The sequence below is a fragment of the Pelophylax lessonae genome, assembly GCF_965119305.1.
Source record: "Pelophylax lessonae genome assembly, chromosome: 4".
Lineage (NCBI taxonomy): Eukaryota > Metazoa > Chordata > Amphibia > Anura > Ranidae > Pelophylax > Pelophylax lessonae.
Window position 1 is genome coordinate 638,807,219 of NC_138771.1, and position 22,097 is coordinate 638,829,315.

General features: G+C 41.1%; 2 protein-coding genes across 3 annotated transcripts in view; both read right to left on the reverse strand.

Moving 5' to 3' along the window:
* The window catches only part of TM4SF5 (transmembrane 4 L six family member 5), a 258,377-nt gene that overhangs the window by 112,226 nt on the left and 124,054 nt on the right, over positions 1–22,097 (reverse strand). The gene's annotated exons all lie outside the window — the stretch shown is intronic.
* Positions 5,885–20,737, reverse strand: LOC309553213 (vitelline membrane outer layer protein 1-like). The gene is made up of 3 exons (XM_082254165.1): positions 20,489–20,737; positions 8,637–8,761; positions 5,885–6,305 (listed from the first exon to the last, which is right to left on the reverse strand). The coding sequence occupies exons 1-3, from the start codon at positions 20,645–20,647 to the stop codon at positions 6,011–6,013; spliced, it is 579 nt and encodes a 192-aa protein (XP_082110291.1). The 5' UTR covers positions 20,648–20,737; the 3' UTR covers positions 5,885–6,010.

The window sequence follows — 22,097 nt, forward strand, 5'->3', positions numbered from 1 at the left end:
TTTACAACATTTTGCTCCTGTGGGTGCTATCTTAGCGCTTCCTCTGATTCCCATTTGTTTGTTTTTTTTAAAGCAACCCTCCCTCCCTTTGCCAGCTGGAGCATGCGCATAGTCTCTGGGCCAACGCTATGGACCAATCTCAGGCTTCTCTATGAGAAGCCTGAGATTAGACTAGATGCGTGCCACCCTACCCTCCCCCCACGACATCAGAGGATGTCTGATGTCTAAAAATGGAGCACCTGGACCTTTGCTCGGAAATGGAAACAGGGTAAGTTTAACCCTTCTGTTTTTTTACAGGTAATAAAAGGTTTTGAGAGGGGGTGGGGAGTCTGGGGACCATGCTCAGAGTTCCCGGTAGAGTATATTAGGGCAGAAATGTCCCCATTCTTAAAACCCTTGGAGTAACCCTTTAACTTGCATATTTCTCAGAGGAATGAATCTGCCTGAGAATATTTTTGTTCTTGGAGATTTTCTCCACAAATTCTAAACAGGACAATTTGAAATTATTTTTCATGATAAGAATTGCTTTAATAGTTTCCACAAGAAATCATGTATTCTAAGCAGTCCATACATTATTCATAAGTCAAACGCTTTCCACTGGTGCATTGCTGCCTGGCAGACAGAGGACTACTTCAGCTAATTTTTTAAGGTTAACGTCGTGTCCTCCACTCTCGTAAAATGGGTCATAACTGCATTCAACTTGCATTCAACAGACACTGCTGGTGCTGATGTATTCCATTCGGGTATTTTCTCTTTTAGGAATGCATTAAGAAAAGTCACTTCATCACAAAGCATCTTCATCTATGGTTACATTTGGGCATTTTGTGTTCATAAGTTCAACTATCTTCTGAATATCAGACCTTGCAGGCACTCTTTTCAAAAGCAAGCATTGAAGGTCTTCAAGGTCTCCGATATGCTTTCCCTAAGCATGTAAATATTGGACTGAGGCATCAAAAAAAGAGCGAGCAACTTTAAAGTAGGAAGCTTGTGCTAAATGCCCAGCTCTTTCTAGCTCCTTGATTTGTTTTTTTACTATCACTGGCACAACGTCTTCCTTATGTCTAGCTTCGTTTTAAGGGTGTTGAGGATCTCAGCTGATTCTACGGCACAGCTATCTTGCCCTTCTAGGAATTTTATTATGTCATGGAAGAGTGACATAGTACTGTGGATGAAAGTGAGTCACAGTTCAGTTGTAGGGTCCTTAAATATCTTCCTAAGGACAACTGAACACTTTTTTTCAGGCAAAAAAAATGACTTCAGTGGCTCATAGAGCATAAGAATTATTTCTAAAGTGGGTAACATTGAGAGCCACCTGACATTGCTGTGCCCAAGGATGTTTTGATATTCTTGCCCCACAAACTCACAAAAACTTTTCAGTCTTTCAACATTAACAGTAAATATATGAAAATATCAAAAAATTTTGTTAGGAATATATTCAACATTCACTGGAATTGTATCTAGGGCAGTTTGGGCACAATTGTGGACAATTTGAGCTGGACCTGGACCTATAAATTCTCGTTGGAGGGCTCTTCTAACTTTAGTGTGCACATTTTCCATTCCTTGCGTCCGTAGGTCGACCAAAGTTGGTGTTTGTATTGTCGGCAAATTGTTATGTAGTATGTATTGCATACAGCGGCATGTGCCCCCTCTAGGAAAGTTTAGTCTGCTTTTCTTCACCAAACTGTTTGCGGGCTTTCTTGTGCATTATCTTTAGAACAGCCATGCAGACCAATTTGATGCAGTGTGCGGTGTATGGACAGAGCACTGACAGGCTGACCCCCCACCCCTTCAACCTCTGCAGCAATGCTGGCAGCACTCATACATCTATTTCCCAAAGACAACCTCTGGATATGATGCTGAGCATGTGCACTCAACTTCTTTGGTGGACCATGGCAAGGCCTGTTCTGAGTGGAACCTGTCCTGTTAAACCGCTGTATGGTCTTGGCTACTGTGCTGCAGCTCAGTTTTAGGGTCTTGGCAATCTTCTTATAGCCTAGGCCATCTTTATGTAGAGCAACAATTCTTTTTTTCAGATCCTCAGAGTTTTTTGTCATGAGGTGCCATGTTGAACTTCTAGTCACCAGTATGAGAGAGAGAGAGAGAGAGAGAGAGAGAGAGAGAGAGAGAGAGAGAGCGATAAAACCAAATTGAACACGCCTGCTCCCCATTCACACCTGAGACCTTGTAACACTAAGGAGGCACATGACACTGGGGAGGGAAAATGGCTAATTGGGCCCAATTTGGACATTTTCACTTAGGGGTGTACTCACTCTTGTTGCCAGCAGTTTAGACAATAATGGCTGTGAGATGAGTTATTTTGAGGGGACAGCAAATTTACACTGTTATACTGTACAAGCTGCACACTCAATACTTTATGTGACGAATGCCCCTTTGCCTGGACATTCACCACGGGCTTCTGGAGGAGTGTGGAGGCTAGCCTCATGCCTACTGACTATGTGCCTTGGCTTTTAAGGGAACTCTACTCTTTGTGAGGTGTATGCTAAGGGCCCAGGGTGACTGAGAAAATGATGGACAACTACTTAATGGACACTGAGAATATGGTTTTGATTACTTCAAATGGGACAGTAATATTTATCCACAATATCCCTCAAGAAATCTATGATACATTATTTCCACTGTATCAGAATGATAGAACATTGTATGAGCTTTGCTTTATAGACTATTGTATACCATTGCCATGAAGTCTGTGACTTCTGAATAATCAAAGCATTGCTTTGATGCGGATTCCAAGTACTTCAATGTAGGAAACGGACAGTCTTCTACTGAGGTCTTCTGCTATTGTCTGTTTAATAAGGTGTTTTGTGTTTATACTTAGGATAATGTGTAATGTACTTTGTGCTGAGTTAATTAGCATGTTAATTATAACATTGTCTGGGTCTGGATTCCCATTCACCTATTGTTCCTGTCCAGATGGCTAGGTAATTAGCTCAGGTTAATTATGTTTCTGTATACAATTTCATCGGCATATGATAATGTAATCAGGCTCACCTGACCTGGTGTGTTTATAGGAGTGTCATGGGTGTATTTACTGTGTCTCGGTATTATATAAAAATGGGCCATTGAGCCTGGAATAAAGAGATTATTTTGATATTTGGGGGAATTGGGAGCTATAATCACGGCATCACTTGGGATTTGGGAGACTTACAACGGATATATTCAGTCAGAGTATTTGGGATCCATTACACTTTACATTGTAGCAAAGTGTAATTTATTCAGTGTAGTCACATGAAAAGATATAATAAAATATTTACAAAAATGTGAGGGGTGTACTCATTTTTGTGAGATACTGTAAATGTATGTGACTGTGTATGTGACTGTCTGTATGTTTGTCTAGTGTCTACAACTAAATTTGTTATTATGGGTCTATCATCTCCTTTACTGTCCTCATCATCCTCACCATCACTTTTCTCACTTTCCCCATTATGGTACAAGATCCCTATCATCTCTCTCTTCACCATCCATTATTATCCCCATTACTGTCCATAACAGTCTACCATCATGTCCTTATCACCATCCTCACCATCCCTTTCTTACTCTCCTTCCATCATATCCATTATCTTCCTTTACGGTCATCCTCATCCTCATGATGATTCTTCTCCCCTACTCTCTTCTAACTCTTCTCTCCTTTTCCTCATTACTTTACATTGCCATCCATAGGTGTGCGCAGCCCATTGCATTAGAATGTGCACCATCCCAAAGTTCAAAAACACACACGTGTGATTGTGACATGACAGGATTGCGTGGAAAACTGTTCCTTTACCACTTTATATCCACACTATAGCCGAAAGACGGCTACAGTGCAAGTTCTGTTGTTTCAGGAGGGCATCCATGGATGTCCTCCCGGAACCATGCCCCCCGAGTGCCCGCTGGGGTGCACATCTGGTGTGCTCGGTAACTGCTTTGCCCACAGATCGTGGTAAAGGGTCAATCACAGTGGCCATTGACCATGTGATCAGACGTGTGGGAGGAATAGTGCCCCATAATGGGTGTCAGTGGGAGGAATAGTTCCCCCTTTGTTGGTGTCAGTCGGAGGAATAGTGCTCCATCACTGATGTCAGTGGAAGGAATAGTGGCTCATTGTTAGTGTCAGTGGAAGGAAGAGTGCCCCATCATTTGTATACGTGGGAGGAATAATCCCCCAGCATTGGTGTCAGTGGAAAGAATAGTGCCCCATCATGGGTGTCAGTGGAAGGCCTAGTGCCCCATCATTGGTGTCAGTGAGAGGAATTATGCCTCATTATTGGTGTCAGTGGGAGGAATAGTGCCCCAGCGTTGTTGTCAGTGAAAGGAATATTGCCCCATCATTGGCATTAGTGGGAGGAATATTGCTCCATAGTTTGTGTCAGTGGGAGATATAGCGCCCCATTGTTGGTGTCAGTGGGGAAGGAATAGTGAAAGGAATAGCGCCCCTTTGTTGCTGTCAGTAGAAGGAATAGGACCCCATCATTGGTGTCAGTGGCAAGAACTGTGCCCTGTCATTGGTATTAGTGGCAAGAACAGTTCCCCATCGTTGGTATTAGTGGCAGGAATCATGCCCCACTGTTGGTGTCAGTTGGAGGAATAGTGCCATATATCAGTGGGAGTAATAGTCCCGAAGGGCCCCATTCAGCTCACAGGTTGAAGTTTGGAGACTGCATGCCTCAAAGCAATTTTATTTCACAAGAGGAGGTCCACACATTCCTAGCATGTATAGTCCTCTTGCTCTGAAAAGTCCCCTTCCTCCTGTATATGGGGTCCCAAGACTACTGTTCCTGGCTCCCCATTTGTGGATATCTCTGCTAAGGAGTCACCCACCCTGAGCTTAGCTGTGTGCATCCAAAGATACACACAGCACCAGCAAATCACATCCTTGCCCCTTCCTCCCAGTTTATTGCTCCACTGCCCTCAATGTCTGCTGAGCATCCTAGACATTGATCATGGAGTAGTGCTGATGGATCCGGCACCTATGAGAAGGGCAGAAGGTTAGTATTTAGCAGGAGGGGGTAGTAAAAGTACTGGTACTTTTTTATCTTGATTTTTTTTTTTAAGTTGTTCTAAAGGCTTAAGGTTTTTTTTAACCTTAGTACCCGAAGATCCCCTCCCCAGCCCCCCTTATACTTACCTGAGCCCAATCTCAATCTAGCATTGTGCCCAAGAGCAGTGGTTCTCTCCTCCCTCTCCCTTCTCACAGGGCAGATTGATACCAGCGGGAGCCATTTGCTTCCACTGCTGTCAATCAAGTTCCTTGAGGAGGGAGCGGAGGCGGGGCCAAGCCACAATGTATGTGTCTATAGAAGCATTTCTAGGAAATGGCTTTCTATGGGGGCACTCTCCGAAGGTTTGGAACCAGGAGCACCGATGGGGGACACCAGAAGAAGAGGATCGGGGCTGCTCTGTGTAAAGCCATTACACAGAGTAAGTGTGGACATATTTATTATTTTAAAGAAAAAAAAGTTTATAATCACTTTAAGGCTTTTATTTTTTTATCTTTATGTCAGAAGATGAAAAAATTTAATTTTAAAGGTCTACATAAGCCAGAACTTTGTGTTTTATTTTAGATAGGGTTAGGAAGGAGGGTTACAATCCCTGTCAGGTACTTGCCAACTATGTCCCCATTGTGGAGATTTTATTGCTGACTGTTCTGGTGACAACTGTCCCCTGATTTCGAGGCCAGTGTCATATGGACAGAAAGTAAGGGAACATCTATATAATGGGATAAGAAATAAATAACCTGAAAAAGATTTTAACTCTATCCAAAACTTAAATTAAAAAATAACTTGGCTGGAGTTAGGCTTTAATATGAAGCATGCAAATAGTCCATAATGGTTTTGGCACATGGACGGAGCTAGGAACACAACGACAAATATGTTGCTGAATTACCGAGTGGGTTTACATTTCTGTTTATTTTGGATTATTGGTTATAGATCTCAAATCAAAAAGACCATTACGTCTACACAATTACAGCTCAGCATTTAATCCCAGTGTATATCTGCTGCTTTTATCCAATAGTTCAATCCTTGCAACATATAAACTGGACATCGTTTAGGGCCGTGTCATCTCCGGTTCCTTGTGGAGGTTCCACTTTGGTCTTCATCCCGCAGATCCCGAGGTGGCAACGCCCACTCCATTTCCCATAATAGCCCCAGCTTGTGCCCAGGCCCACATGGATGAAGGTGTCAGAACATAGGAACATGAAATTGTTGGCTGCCGTGTCATCTCCACCTTTTTTATGGGCCTCCACCTGCATGGTGAACCTTATGATAAATCCTTCGGGGCACCAAAAAACCTCGGACCACTCACCCCACCTGTAGAAAAAAAGATTCATCAGACCTGCTATAGGATTTCAGCTTAAAATTAAACCTTTTCAATAACTTTCAAGGTCTGCACAAATACATGTCAGGTCACCATATACAGAAGTGGTATATCTGTAAATAAAAGCCGCATGTTTAAATGAACCCTTATTCTTTGTTTAAAACAAAAGAAGAAATGTTTGTCCCAAATCTGGGCTTTAAAGCGGAGTTCCACCCTGGGGATACTTTTTTTTTAATAAAAATACCCCCGGGACAGTCAGGGCTAGCACATTCCACAATGGCTAGCCTCTGATCTGTCCTGGGTTGCACTTACCTTTTAGGAGAAATACTTACCTTGAAAAAGTATTGTCCAGCGCTGCCATCTCAGGTGTGGGCAGCTTGAAGCCAGCGTGATACTCTTCTGCGTCCTCTTCCGTCTTCTTCGGTCCCACGATGCACTGCACTGGCCCCGCCGTCACTTCCGGTGCGCGCGCGTCATCCCTCCACAGCTTCTGGGCATGCCCAGAAGCTGTTTAGAAGGCAATGACGCACGCGCACCGGAACTGACGTCGGGGCCGGTGCAGGCGCATTGATTCCTGGGAGCGATGACGTTCAGCTCCCAGGAATCATTGCAAAGCCAGGAAGTGACGACACGCCGTGGCCGCCGAGGGGAGGAAGAAGGAAGTAAGGTAAGTATATTTTCTTCTATACGAGGTAAGTAAAAAAAAAAAAAAAAAAATTGCGATTATCCATTTGTTTTTCAGGTGACCCGGAGCGAGAAGATGGAGGTAAGTATAAATTTAGGGTGGAACTCCACTTTAAAGTGGTTCTAAAGGCTAAACGTTTTTTACTTTCATGCATTCTATGCATGAAGGTAAACAACCTTCAGTGTGCACCTTCATCCTCTGCCCCCCCCCTCCTTATACTTACCTGAGCCCAATCCCAATCCAGTGATATGCAAGAGAGCAGAAGCTCTCCTGGGTCTCTGCCTCCTCATTGGCTGAGACACAGTAGTAGGAGCCACTGGCTGCCACTGCTGTCAATCACAGGCAGGGGCAGGGTCAAGAGCTTAAGAGCGAGCCCGCAAGCTGCTTGTTCTGGGGGCAATCAGCGGGGGGAGGGGCCAGGAGAACCTGCGGGGGACCCCAGAAGAGGAGGATCAAGGCTGCTCTGTGCAAAACCATTACGGAGCAGGTAAGTATGACATGTTTGTTTGTTTTTTTAAATAATCTTTACAAACCCTTAAAAAAATGTATTGGTAAAATGCTGATTTTATAGAACTAACAACAAACAGATATAACACGTTAGATGAAAACATACAAGCTTAGACAATTCGTTGAACAAACAAATATATAGGCCCCAGCTGGAAGGACCCATTGGCATTGTTATAGTGCAGTAGTGCAGTAGTGTGCATTACCTGCATTGGTGCAGTGCCATTCATTCCCAATACATGGTGATGCACTACTGTGCATTGTGGTACTGTATGATCAGTATCAATATGGCTGTGCTTGTGGAGAATAGTTGATACTTGACATAAACATTTAGATCAAAGGTGGAAGGTTTAGCCTCCGTTCACATTAGGTCGTTCCGACTTAGGGGGCGACCTGTGAAGTCGCGTGCAGCGCGACTTCGGTCCGACTTGCACGGACTTCACATAATGGAAGTCAATGTAAGTCGCCTCCAGGTCGCCCCGAAGTAGTACAGGACCCTTTTTCTAAGTCGGAGCGACTTGTGTCGCTCCTATTAGAACGGCTCCTATACTACACAATGGGAGCGTGACGGACCGCGACTTGTCAGGCTGACAAGTCGCGGTCCAAGTCGTACCAGTGTAAATACGGTCTTAGTGTATTTTATGATGGGTTTACCTTAATGTAAGTTGGGTGCACTCTACACACTTGCTGTAGGTAACTCAAAGTTGCTCCATACCTATTAGTACAGTTATTCTACGAGGCTAGACTCACATCTATGTGTTTTTCCTTTGAAATTAATGGAAAATTATTAAAACTCTTGTCAATGGGTCCTAATGCAAAATATTACATAATGCATATCAACAAACGATGTGCAACAGCATGCATTCATCTGTGTTATTTCTTGCATAACTCATAAGTTGATAGGCATTGACACTTTGATGCTTTTCCATTGATCTACTTGAAAATCCAACAGATGTGAATAGGCCCCAAAGGCAGCTCATTCAACACCTCTGTTTGAATTTTTGGTTGATGCTGGCGGGCGAATTTTCAGTAAATTTTCAACCAATTTCTTTCTGTCTCTTTTGACTGGGATGGATAAGTCAATGTCTGGAAATCCGAGATAAGCCCAAAACCTATTGGGTTATGGTTTACTTACGGTGCTTCTGCAGACTGGATGGGGTACACGTTGCTACCATCCAGGGATGTATCATTGCGGTTTACACACAGCAGACGGACCCCGTTTAGAGCCGTGTCATCTTCAATGTTCTTCTTTTCCTCAACCTGTAAATAAAGTTGAATAAGAACAGTTTGAAAATGTAAATTTAGTGGCAGGTACAAGGAAGTTCTGTAAGGATTGTAAGGATTCCTGGTTGTTTAGATTAGTTTCTGACTTAAAAGATATGAAAATCAAACTCTGTTTAGTATCAATTTTCCATTTGGCCTACATGGAGTCTCTCTGCCATTGTGGCAACTTTGGCTTAGCCATCTCCTAACTTCTTCATAGAACCTCTAGTGAATCACATGGAATGTGCCCTAAATGATTAAACCCAACAGGTGAATCCTCCATTCTTTACCATGAAAAACATTTCGAAGATTGTTTCTAGTGGATTGGAGTTGCCAAAGTATAATCAAATGTTTTGAAAATGGCTATTTTATTTCACTTGATTTGTGTTGACTTTAACCCATTAGGAAGTATCTTTGAACCTATTTTCCTCCTCTTTGAAAATCTCTGAACCCTGTTGCTTCCACTTTGCAATAGCCTAAGGAACCTAAGGGTCACCGGCTTGAATCCCAACCATGGCGCTTCCTGCCTGGAGTTTGCATGTTCTCCCTGTGCCTGCCTGGATTTCCTCCCACACTCCAAAGACATGTTGGTCGGTTAATTGGATCCTGTCTAAATTGGCCCTAGGATGTGTATGAATGTGAGTTGGGAAGCTTAGATTGTAAGCTCCTTGAGAGCAGGGACTGCTCTGAATGTACAATATGTATGTAAAGTGTATGGCGCTATATAAGTGCCTGTAATAAATAAAGATTTAGTTACACCCTATCCAAAAGCTTCTTACAAATACTTACACAATCCAAGCTTATACGCAAACCTTAAACTCTTATAAACCCCAGGTCATTCAGGTTAGGTCTACTTGTCTAACCACCGTGTGATGTCCTCAGGGGCTTTTAGCATATTGGCCAGCTAGGGTTTTTAGTATGCACTAATATACTTTGTATATACTCATAGCTCCCAACATTCATAGGTTCTGTGCCTCTTTGAAAACCCAATCCCTTTATATGTCTTTGGGAACTAGAATCTTTTGTCCCTCTTCTCTCATCAAATGTCCAATTTTTTGATCTGACGAACAAACTAAAAAATAGACATGATAAACTGCTAAGAGTGTTTATCTCACTCCCAGTTTTTTCAACAAGCAAAGAAAAGTGACGGCATTAAAAAGATCAAATAGTCCTTCAAGGCTACCCTTTAAACTTTGAGAATCAATGAAAAGTAGAGCTTGAAAAAAGCAATATTAGGTTTTAATACTATTTCACTTATAATTGGTAATGGTCTGCATTATTGGGGGTATAAAAAGGAGTGAGTGTGGACTATGACTCATAGCCCATCTCTGGGCAAATTTTGTAATCCCTCCTTCCCCCTTTATCACCTTGCACACCCTTCCGCCCATTTACATTAGGATAAAAACCTTCTAACACTATATCTACTTACTTGAAACTACCGTTACATGTCCATCACTGCCACCTTCTCTGACAGTGGAGACCTGTGATCCAACAATGTAATCTATGCCTGCACAGACTAATCCTCCTGTTTTGATATCATCACATCATCTAGTCTTCTACAGCCTGAAAGGACCCCATTGCTAAACTGCCAATGGGAAATGCCCCCGTCACTCAGGCAGTAACATAGGCACCCAACCTTTCCACTCTGCAGTGAGGAAAATTAAAAACTCTGGACCCAGAGTGTAGGCAGGTGCAGTCTCCTTTCTCCACTTCAGGTGGGCTCAACTACTGCAGCAGCAGGAGAAGTCAAGAGGATCTTGGTTCCTTTATGATTTACTGGGTCAATGGGGCAGCAATTCGGTTGGATGCTGGCGGCTGATGTGACTCTGGTGGCCATCTTGGGTCAGGTTTAAGACCCTGGCTCCTGGGTTTGGCACTCTTTTAGCATGTGGATAGTGTAGGAACAGGTCACCCATCTCTCAGGGACAATATTAGCAGCAAGGAAAGGTTCCAGATGAGTAGAGAAAGCATAGGGATCCGCCTCTATTCTTGGAAATCTCCTCACTTGGGCTCGGACCAGTCAGGCCGCATTCCGTCGCTCAAGACAGACTGTCAGCTCAGCTAAGACCTGCTCCTCTACACCCTGTTGTTTTTCCTAAGTTCCCATTTTCGTTTTTTTCCTCATGGCCTGTTGTTAACTCTTTAGCTTCTACTTCCATACAAGTTCTCTCAATTGCATCTGGACTGAGTGTGTGTTATTGCTGCCGCGCCATGCTGCACCCACCCACAAGCACGTCACATAACCATGGATTTAGGTAAGTTAAAAGAGTTTGTGGATTGCAGAAAAAAAGTAGTGAGTGTAAGCATTCCTAAGGCTCAGCTTTCATATTTTATGTTAAAAGGTGCCGTTCCAAAATTTGTTCCTCAACACAACATGTTAGTGTGAAGAAGTCCTGAGCATCCAGTGTAAATGAACCCAGAGTCTTTGCCAGGTCTACCAAACACAGTTTGTAATAAGATAATAAATCTCTAGGACGCACCGGACAGTTCAGAGAGTTCACATGCCTTTACGGTCTGGACAGGCGCCAGGTGACTTCTAGACTTATTGGTCAATTGGGTCTGGGCAAACTTCTTATCCATGTTGTGTACCAACATCAACTGCGAATACCATCACTAGGTAAATACGTGACGTCAAGTGCAAACAATTTTATGCAAATTTAACCCAGATGGTTATAATCATTAATTGCCAACCACTGCCACTGCCAAGTATTAATAGACAGACCTTGCTCTTGCTGGCACCAAAGTCTAATGGTGGGGAAGGAACATTTAGCATCTGCTAGGTGTCACCTTATTACAGAAGACTGGAGACAAGATGCAGTGGGACCGAACTCCAGCAAGGCAAGGTGAATTTTTTAAAAGCATTTTTTAATATTTCTAAGACAAACAGATACAGATATACTTGATCTGTCTATGCATAGCACTATGGCACCATGGTCCTATACCCAGACTATGCATGGCATATGCAATGCCTTACATGAGATGTGCATACAGTCTACCTCCAATTTTTGTACTGTAAGATAACATGGAAAAAAAACTAGTAATGTTATAAGAAATAATTTTTCTCATTTATGTACAGTTTATACAAGTTATGTGTATGAGGAATAATGGGAGCCTATATAAACACCTGAAGTCTAAACTTATTTATTTTTTTTTTTTTTTCAAGTGTCCAGAAGGGAAATCTTAGATATTATTGTATAATGTTTCTTGTTTAACACTTGATGATAATTTAAAAAATGTAGTTTATGTGTGAATTTTTGGTCCTTGCACTACATAGTTGTTGATAGATCTAAAGGAGAGTGCATAGCTTGACTGCAATTTGTGTGATGAGTTTCAAGCTGAATACCATTTTCCACTGGGTTGCATTGCAGTAACGTACACTATCTTACCAAAAGTATTGGGATGCCTGCCTTTACATCCAAATTAACTTTATTGGCACCCCAGTCTTAGTCTGAAGGGTTCAATATTGAGTTGGCCCACCCTTTGCAGCTTTAACAGCTTCAACTCTTCTGGGAAGGCTGTCCACAAGGTTTAGGAGTGTGTCTATGGGAATGTTTGACCATTCTTCCATAAGGGCTTTTGTGAGGCCAGGCACTGATGTTAACGAGAAGGCCTGGCTCACAGTCTGTGCTCTGATTCATCCCAAAAGTATTCTATTGGGTTGAGGTCAGATGAAGGTGAAGACTATTCAAGTTCCTCCACCCTAAATCTCGCTCATCCATGTCTTTATGGACCTTGCTTTGTGCACTGGTGTGCAGTCATGCTGGAACAGGAAGGGACCATCTCCAAACTGTTCCCACAAAGATGGGAGCATGAAATTGTTCAAAATGTCTTGGTATGCTGACACCTTTAGCGTTCCCTACAATGGAACTAAGGGGTCAAACCTAACCCTTGAAAAACAGCCCAACAATAATCCCCCCTCAGACAAATGTTTTGGAACAGTGCACAATGCAAGGTTAATAAAGACATGGATGAGCGAGTTTGGGGTGGAGGAACTTGAATAGTCTGCACCTTCATCTGATCTCAACCCGATAGAACACTTTTGGGATGAATCAGAGCACAGACTGTGAGCCAGGCCTTCTCGTTAACATCAGTGCCTGGCCTCACAAATGCCCTTCTGGAAGAATGGTCAAACATTCCCATAGACACACTCCTAAACCTTGTGGACAGCCTTCCCGGAAGAGTTGAAGCTGTTATAGCTGCAAAGAGTGAGCCAACTCTTGTCTTTGGAGGTGACTTTAACACCATAATTAGGCCTGAAGACAGGAGAGGCTCCATTGACAGGCTGGGTTATGATAGCGTTTTTTAGAGATATGGTTAGACAAGCATGCCTGGTAAATTTGCACATTAAGTACTGCCCTGGCAGCACGGGATTCACATTTCAGAGAGGGAATAGGTAGGTTTTTTTAAAGGATAACTCCGCTTTCTCTGCTCCTGAGTTGAGGGCAGTGGAGTTCTCTGACCACTGTATGCTGTCTGTGACTCAGAATGACTCCGACACTCCACCCAGCAGAAGGGGTACCTGGAAACTGAATTTGGCTCTCCTGGAAGATGTAGGAGGTAAGACAATCCTTTGAGGATTTTTTTCAGACACAGGTTTCTATTCTAGGCTTTTGCAGCAGTAAGTCAGAGTCGGAGTGAAACAAAGGGCGATTGGACTTTTTAAGGCCATAAGGGATAGTACAGGTTCCATAGTGAAGTCCAGATCAGGATCCTGGAGATCTTCAGGTCATATTACGCAGAACTTCTGGGTAGAAAGAACCTTAGTTGGGACAGGATGGAAATCTTTCTGGATTCTACTCCAGGACAGGGAAATGGTACATTGCCTTTGATGAAGTCCATTCTGGCTCCCTTTTTAGCGGAGGTTGATAACAGCTGTCTAGAAGAGGGTTCTCTCCCTCCCTCCATGAGGCAATCCGCTGTGATTCTTCTGTCAAAAGGTAAAGACCCCTCAATGATTGAGAACTGGCACCCCCATCAGTCGTCAGTAGCAGGTGATTTGATGTCCAATAATCAGCACTGCTCGGTCCAGGTAAAAGTACCTTTTCAGCAGTTTTAGCTGTCTGTAAGGTTTTGGAGCGATGCAGGGCTGCTGGATGGAGAAAGTACTTGCTGGCATTGGATCAGGAAAGGGCTTTTGATCGAGTCAATCATGAGTACCTGTATTTGCTACTTGGTAGATACGGTCCGCAGGGGAGGTTTATAGATCAGCTGAAATCATTATAAAAAGGGGCTGAGAGCTTCCCACTTGTTAATGGTTGGATTGAACAGCCTTTTTAGGTTGGCTCTGGTGTGCGCCAGGGGTGTCCTTTGTGCCCCCTGCTATATGCTTTCTCAATTGACCCCTTCATAAGAAGATTAGAGGTTAGTCAATTGTGCGGGGTGCCTTTGGGCATTGCTGGTGTGTCACCTTGAAAGGTTGTGGCCTATGCAGATGATATGTCTGTTATTATTTCTGGGATGGAGGAGGCGTAGGAGGTGGTCTCTGTGATAGAGTAGTACACGGAGGCTTCTGGCTCTAAAGTCAAACATGAATAGAGTGACATTTTCTGCATGGGCGAGGAGGGTTACAGCCAGATGCCTTCCCAGAGCCCCAGTGGGAAATTAAAGTGTTGGGCATCAAATTTGGTCCTGGTGACTGTGGTCATAGAAATTGGGAAAGCCGGTTGGTGGATGCCATTGCCAAAGTAGCAAGTTGGAAGAAATGGAAACTTTCCTTAAGTGAGAGTGTTGTCTTGATCAAATCTTACCTGATCCCGATCTTTTTATACGTCAGCTTTTTCTGTATCTTGCCCGAATCTCTCTATTTAAGGGTGCACAGTTGCTTTTTTCAACAGTTATGGGGAAATAGGCTGAATCCGATCAAACACAATGTAACTTATCTGTCTAGGCAGGAGGGTGGCCTAGGAATAGTCAACACTAAAGTTTTCTTTTCTCTGCTCTTTTTAACATACAATCTTGGTAATATGTTAGCAGAAACTCCAGTGGAATGGGTGGGTATATTTAAATCTTGGTTTAGGCCTTTTCTACGATGTTGGGAAGATGATGGGCCATTGAAAAGGCTGAGGGTCCGACATGGCAAGCTTCTGGCTTTTGTTGCCCTGTGTCTGAAAATACTTTGGCAGTGGCAGGTGACAGTGGAGGATATCAAGTCCCTCTCCAGAAAGCTTCTGGAGAAGAGGATTTTGGGCTCTGCTTTTAGTGTGTCACTGGCCTTAAGGAATTGCCCAGGCTCCATAATGAGCGAGGGGTTGTGTTTAATCAATTTGGGAAGAATCCCTATTAAAGTTTAGGGATCTAGCCTTGCTCACTTTCTATGGAAGGCTCTATGTGAGAGGGAACCTGAAGCATCGCCCTGTGGATGATCGTGATTGTCCTAGAGCAGAGTGTGTTGATAAAGTGGAGTCTATGGACCACTTTTTGATCCAGTGTCCCTTTAACATAGAGGTGTATAAAAGGGTGAGGAGGGCTCAAGGCATCCCCTTTGTCTATCGCATGAGTTATGCAGAGTGGGTGTACAGGGCATTCCCAACCGCCCGGGACTTTGATTTATGTCACGTGGAATGCGCAGTGCCAGATTACCCTGCGGAAGAAAGTCCTCCCTGTCAAGGTGGTGGTGCACAATATTCTGGGTGAGGTTGGGAAGATTTGGGATCTTGAGAAGGGCAGGGAGCCTCAAGCGGTCTGGATAAGGGTGTGGAGGAATATCAGACCTGCCTTTATTGAACTGTCCATCTCCGGGTGAGGAGCTCTTTTCCTAAACTATTTCTTTCATTCTCTTAGCTTTTGTTGGTTAATATCTTCATTTTAAGAAGGGCTGTATGCATAATGGGGGTGGTTTTGTTTCTTGACCTCATAGGTTTGATGTCTGGTGCAGTGGTGTGAGTCTTACTAAGATTATTTTCCCCGGTAATGACATGTTCATGATGTGAGTTTTGCTTCTGCTGTAAAGCCATTCTTTGTTTAAAAGCAGAATTATATTTACTATATATTTTTTCCCTTTTCATGTAAATATGTAAAAATTTATTTATTTATATTGATTTTATGCTTATTGATTGTGAGACTTTTAATAAAGAAAAAATGGGAAGAATGTTCCTTACATTGGTGGTCAGTGGGAAGAATCCTCCTTTCATTGGTGGTCAGTAGGAAGAATGCTCCTTACATTGGTGGTCATTTGGAAGAATGTTCCTTACATTGGTAATCAGTGAGAAGAATGCTACTTACATTGAAGTTCATATTCCAATCACACACCTTCCTGGATATAGGCACATATGTAATGGGTGCTGAAGCGATCACCACCAGCTGGACACTAGATCTATCACAGGTACATACCTATTCGCCAGCACACCATGGATCTTGCAAAAGCAGTACAAAAGCTTTATTGCTAAAAAGATCACATCAGAAACAGTGCAGAGCCATGCAGGACCCCTTCCTCAGGCACATGCAAGGGGTCCTGCGTGGCTCCGAAACGTTGCACTGTTTCTGATGTGATCTTTTTAGCAATAAAGCTTTTAGGAAAAATGTCCCCTTTACATTGGTTCTCAGAAGAACGTTCCCCTTACAGACAGCTAAACAGATCTATGGTGTCATTCAGCTGGCTCTGGCTACCAGAACTATGTAGGCACTAGTAAATGAGGAATCAAGCAACTTCTGGAGAAACCTTAAGGTTCCATGGAACCCTGGTTGAGAATGGCTGGTTTAGTAGAATGCTTTTTTACCTTTAGACGTAATTTTGTTATTATTTAGACAATTAAGAAAAGGTGACATTTTTGAAATGGGATGGAAAGTTTAAAATACAGTTACACGTTATTTAAATGAAGCTTCTTTCCAGGAGTCCAGGACCAGATCTATATCTTTGGATACTAAAATAATATACAATATATAATGTATGTTACTTTGAACAGTTGAAGCTTCATTCACACCTGAGCTGAGGGTCTTTGGTAATTTTAGAACCTTTTTTAGCGCTTGTACAGGCGTTTCTGAGCGTTTTTACAGGTATCTGTTGATCATTTTTCAAAATTAGCTTTAGCCAACATAAGCTAGTTACTAAGAAAAAAGACATGTAATATACACATTTTCATTAATTTTTCACATGCTCTCATTGAAGTCTCTCATTTGGGGCCAAAATCGCTTGAAAACTGTAGCTCAAAAGAAGCTTTTTTTTTAACTACAAGCTCCAGACTCCAATCACACCTGAGCAGAGCAACCTTGAACATTTTTGCGTGTGTATATGAGGGTTTTAGAGGTGTATTTCAAGAGTTTTGCCTGTATATTAAAGCTTCAGATATTTTTTATTAGCCACTGGAAAGTACTAGGGGGAGGGGACCAGCTCTAACAGGCTCTAAAATGCCTGAAAGTCACCTGAAAAATGCTTTAAAACACAAAATTTCAGTGTTTTTTGGCTTTCCAATTGACCTCAATCATAGTTAATGAAGCTTTTGGAGATGGGTTGTCAAGCTACAGGTGGATTTTGGATATTGAGCATTTTGGAGCTTCAAGCTAGGAAGCACTCAGGTGTAAATGGGGCCTCAAGCTTTAAGCAACACTAAGCTCAGGCCTGAACAACTGAAAAACGTGTGATTTTGGAGGCTGAGCATCTTGGAGATTAGAACTTCAAAACACATAGGTGTGAATGGGCCCTAAAGGATGACTTAACCTAAATAAGAAAAAAAAATAAAAAAATTATGTGATCTACTAACATTTACAGTAGAGCTGCACCATTAATCGTTAAAAAATCGCAATCTCGATTCAACCCCCCTCACAATCTTAATCCGGCACTTTCCCGATTAATGTTAAACAAGTGCAGAGCCGTTCCCTGCTCAGAGCTGTCAAAAAATAAAAAGGCAGCAGGCAAAGTTTATCACAACATTGCTTAGCGCTGAGAGATAAAAATAAACATTGTATCATTTGGTTCTTTTAGATCAAAGGGATGAACCTTGGTCTGAGGGCAGTTTAATCACTTAAGGACTAGGCCTTTTTCTGACACTTGTTGCTTACAAGTTAAGAATCTGTATTTTTTGCTAGAAAATGACTTAGAACCCCCAGACATCATATATATATATATATATATATATATATATATATATATTTTTTAGCAGAGACCCTAGAAAATAAAATGGTGGTCGTTGCAATATTGTATGTCACACTGTAATTGTGCAGCGGTCTTTCAAAAGCTATTTTTTTGGAATAAAATACACTTCAATTAATTAAAAATAAATAAACAGTAAAGTTAGCCACATTTTTATTGTATAATGTAAAAGATGATGTTATTCCGATAATCGTGATCTTTATTCCAAACAAAAAAATTGTGATTCTCATTTTATCCAGAATCCTGCAGCTCTAATTTACAGTAGATATGTGTGGTTCGTTCCATCAGAAAAAATATTTAGACTAATTTTTCGTTATTTGGAGATTCAGATATATCCAAATACCTGAATTGCAGCATAAACAAAGTTTACCGAATGCTCCGAATAACGAAACAAAATCTGTCAAAATTTTTGAAATTCAAATTGAAAATCGAATTGAAAACATATTTCTGAAATCAAAGACTGTGTGTGCTATTAGAGTACCATTTTGAAATAATGCTGTTTTTGTTAAGCCAAAGATGATTTAATGTAAAGCATCATTATAATTATTTGATGAAGAATTTTCTCTTGTTTGTTCACTTTGCCACATTCGAATCGAAAAAAAATCTAAAGTTTTCGATTAGACCAATTCAAAATTTATCAATTCAAACGTTTCAATTCGAAAAAAATTGGTCAATTCTAAGAAAATTTGAAAGACAAAAATTGAATTCTGAATTTGAATTCTGAATAGGAATCCCAAATATGAATTGAACGAATCAACCAAATTTAACGAAACAAAATAACTAGATTAACAAATCTAAACGAAACAAAACACATTTTTTCATCATGCACATGTCTAATTTACAGTTATGTATGTAAACGTTCCCACATCTGCTCAGATGTTTAGAGATCTAATGTCAGCCATACATATGTGATTGCTCAGTTGAAAAATCTATTACATTTTTTCATCAAATCCTATAAAAATTTTAAAAAATCTCATTAGTCATTTTTAATTATTTCTAGCGATAATATCAAAATTAAATTTATTAAAAACAAAGTCTATTTGTCTGTTTTTATTGCAAATTGAATAGTGATTTCTGATGCAGCACTTGCAAAAAAATAAAATAATCATAACACAATGTAATGGTTTGTGCTTTTTCTTTCTTTGGTTGACTAGAAACCTTGGAATGGCAGAAGATTCTGTGACTGCTTGTGTTTAGCCAAAAGATCACTTTTAAGAAATGAAATGATCACTTTGCTAAAAATATCTCAGCAAAATTTACATGTATGTCTCCAGCATTGCATTGACAGGACTTTGCTGCTTGGGCCACCATGTTGGGTGAAAAAAGGCAGAAAAGGATTGGTTTCTTCTATGGCAATAAAGAGTCAACTGGTTAGTTGTGTGTGAGCTGGACAATATACAGTATCACTCATCAATTTATCACAATTGTTTAAAACATCTTCTCTTGAATAATTTTAATTTGCATAAAGTTTTATTATTATTTATTGTTTATTTTTATTAATTTATTTTTAATTTGCATTATTTCTTCTTGTTATTTTTTATTTTTTTGCATGGATTTGTTATAGTTGGAATTTCATTTTAAAAGCCCTGTATTAATATGATAGAGTAGCCCCTTGGCTACACATACCACTAGCTCAGATCCTGTATCTTAACAAAAATATATAGAGAGCAATTGATGGGACTTTGTAGGTGCAACATAACTTAAAATTATATTTCAATAATATTAATAATAATAAATAATAATAATTTATATTCCCCATTCATACACAGCCTGATCGCAGCCAGAAGAGCCATCGCATCCAACTAGAAACAATCAGACCCTCCAGACATTTCTTCTTTTATAGATAATATTAACATACAAACCCAATTTGAACTTATGTTTTCCATCAAAAATGGCATAGGCCAAGCCTTCTGGTCTCAATGGTCACCCTGGCTACAACATCCGTCATGTACAGCACGCCCGTAATGATGGCACGACATCTCCCTCTCCTACACTGGGAAACCATCTTTTATGTTTCCTAATTTTATCATAAGATTCCCCCTCACTTCTCCTAGGAGTACCCAGATGGGTCCTCCTCACCAGCGATGTTGATTTCAGAGTTACCAGTTCTAAGTCTTAATTCTTTATTTCTGTAACTCCTTTTGTATGCAGTCGCATAACTTACTGTTGACAGTGAAATGTCATTGTGCATATTACTTAAAAATTTAAATAAAATATGATTGAAAAAAAAAAATATATATATATATATATATATATATATATATATATATATATATATATATATATATATACTTCAACTCTTAGTCCATCCAAAACTAACCTTCCAGTTTTTGGTGAACCTCTAAGCACTCTATGCCTAAATTACCTAATTTTACATCTCATGCAGCATATTCCTCATTATTCAAAATTTGTAAAAATTTAGCACAGAGAGTGAGACCTTTGGTGAAGGCACTAGCACATGGGTGGAGCTTGGACCAAAGATCATTTGGACAAAAGACATAAGCGATCCAAACGTGATTAGGCTCCCCCAGCATTTACTATCCACTTTTAGGTGGATTGACCCCTTCAAGTAGCAACATAGGCATAACCATTTGGATAAATATCCATTTTCAAAAACATTGTCAGTGTAGACTGCTCACCTTGAGGGCGAATCCTCTTACACGAAAACCGCAAGGACACCATTCCACCGGACCCCATTCTCCCCAAGGGCCCCCATTAGGGACACCTATGATAGGGTGTTCCCCCAAAACTATCGGGAGAAGGGAGAGAAGAATGAACAGTGATGTGCTCGGGGACATATTCCTTCTGAATAAGTCGTATCTTTTGCTTCAACAAATATCTTCCCCCACCAACTCTCACTACGTGGCAGTCCATACACAAGTCTGCTGAGTAGGGGGGTCTCGCGGTTTAAAGAAATTATTTTTTTAATTAAAAGCAGTACAAGAAGTTTGCCAAATCCCCAGGGGAAATCAAAAGCAGGCCATTCCCTGGAGCAGAGTCAATGTCATTATCCTCAAAGAACCCACTATATATCAGCAAAATATTTACAGTCATTTGCCAAACTCTCTGAATCAGATGAAGCTTGTGCAATGATTGTGCAAGTACTTCAAATCTAAATTGATTTGTCCTTGATGAGTCTATTGTACATACTTGATAAATGTTTAAGAGAATCAAACTCTTTTTATTTGCAAAATAATTCCTCTAATGTTTGAATCCTATATACAAAGTATATACTTATATCACTTCAGTAACATAAGCAATGACAGAAATATGTCTGGGTCAATTTGTATCAATTGCCCATAGCTGATACATACAAAAATGCTCTAGTGGGTGTACAGGTGCACAAGCTCAAATGGTCAATATTAGGGGTATATTCCCAAAGTGCAAATTACCATTGCCTTCTATTATCTCCTAGGGACTTTTATGGTGAGTTCCCATCTTTGATTTGTGGTGGGTAGGGATGAACAAATCAGCCTGGGTTTGATTCATGAGCCATTAACAAAACCTACCCTAAAACCCTGAAATTGTAAACTTTAATTAGGTCAATAGGTGGGCTAATCTTGAAAATCCATTTTGCCCATTTTAAAGCTTAATAGGCAAGAAATTTCAAACAAAGGGAATGGGGAGAAATGGGCACTGCCATGAGAAACATGTACCAATGCAAAAATACACTATATCACCAAAAGTATTGGGACGCCTAAAACCCTGAAATTGGAAACTTTAATTAGGTCAATAGGTGGACTAATCTTGAAAATCCATTTAGCCCATTTTCAAGTTTAATAGGCAAGACATTTCAAACAAAGGGAATGGGGAGAAATGGGCACTGCCATTAGAAACATGTACCAATGCAAAAATACACTATATTACCAAAAGTATGGGACGCCTGCCTTTACACGCACATGAACTTTAATGGTATCCCAGTCTTAGTCCGTAGGGTTCAATATTGACGTGGCCCACTCTTTGCAACTATAACAGCTTCAACTCTTCTGGGAAGGCTGTCCACAAGGTTTAGGAGTGTGTCTATGGGAACGTTTGACCATTCTTCAAGAAGCACTTTTGTGAGGTTAGGCACTGACCTGAACGAGAAGACCTGGCTCGCAGTCTGCTGTCCAATTCATCCCAAAGGTACTCTGTTGGGTTGAGGCCAGGACTCTGTGCATGTCAGTCAAGTTCCTCCACCCCAACTCATTCTTTTCTGTCTTTATGGACCTTGCTTTGTACACCGGTGTGCAGGCATGTTTGAACATT

Coding starts and splice junctions, on each gene's coding strand:
- LOC309553213 (XM_082254165.1), bottom strand. CDS start 20,647: ATGTCCCCGAGCACATCACTGTTCATTCTTCTCTCCCTTCTCCCGATA. Junction 8,762..20,488: donor TAAGAGGATTCGCCCTCAAG/GTGAGCAGTCTA, acceptor CTTTATTTACAG/GTTGAGGAAAAGAAGAACAT. Junction 6,306..8,636: donor ATCCAGTCTGCAGAAGCACC/GTAAGTAAACCA, acceptor TTTTTTCTACAG/GTGGGGTGAGTGGTCCGAGG.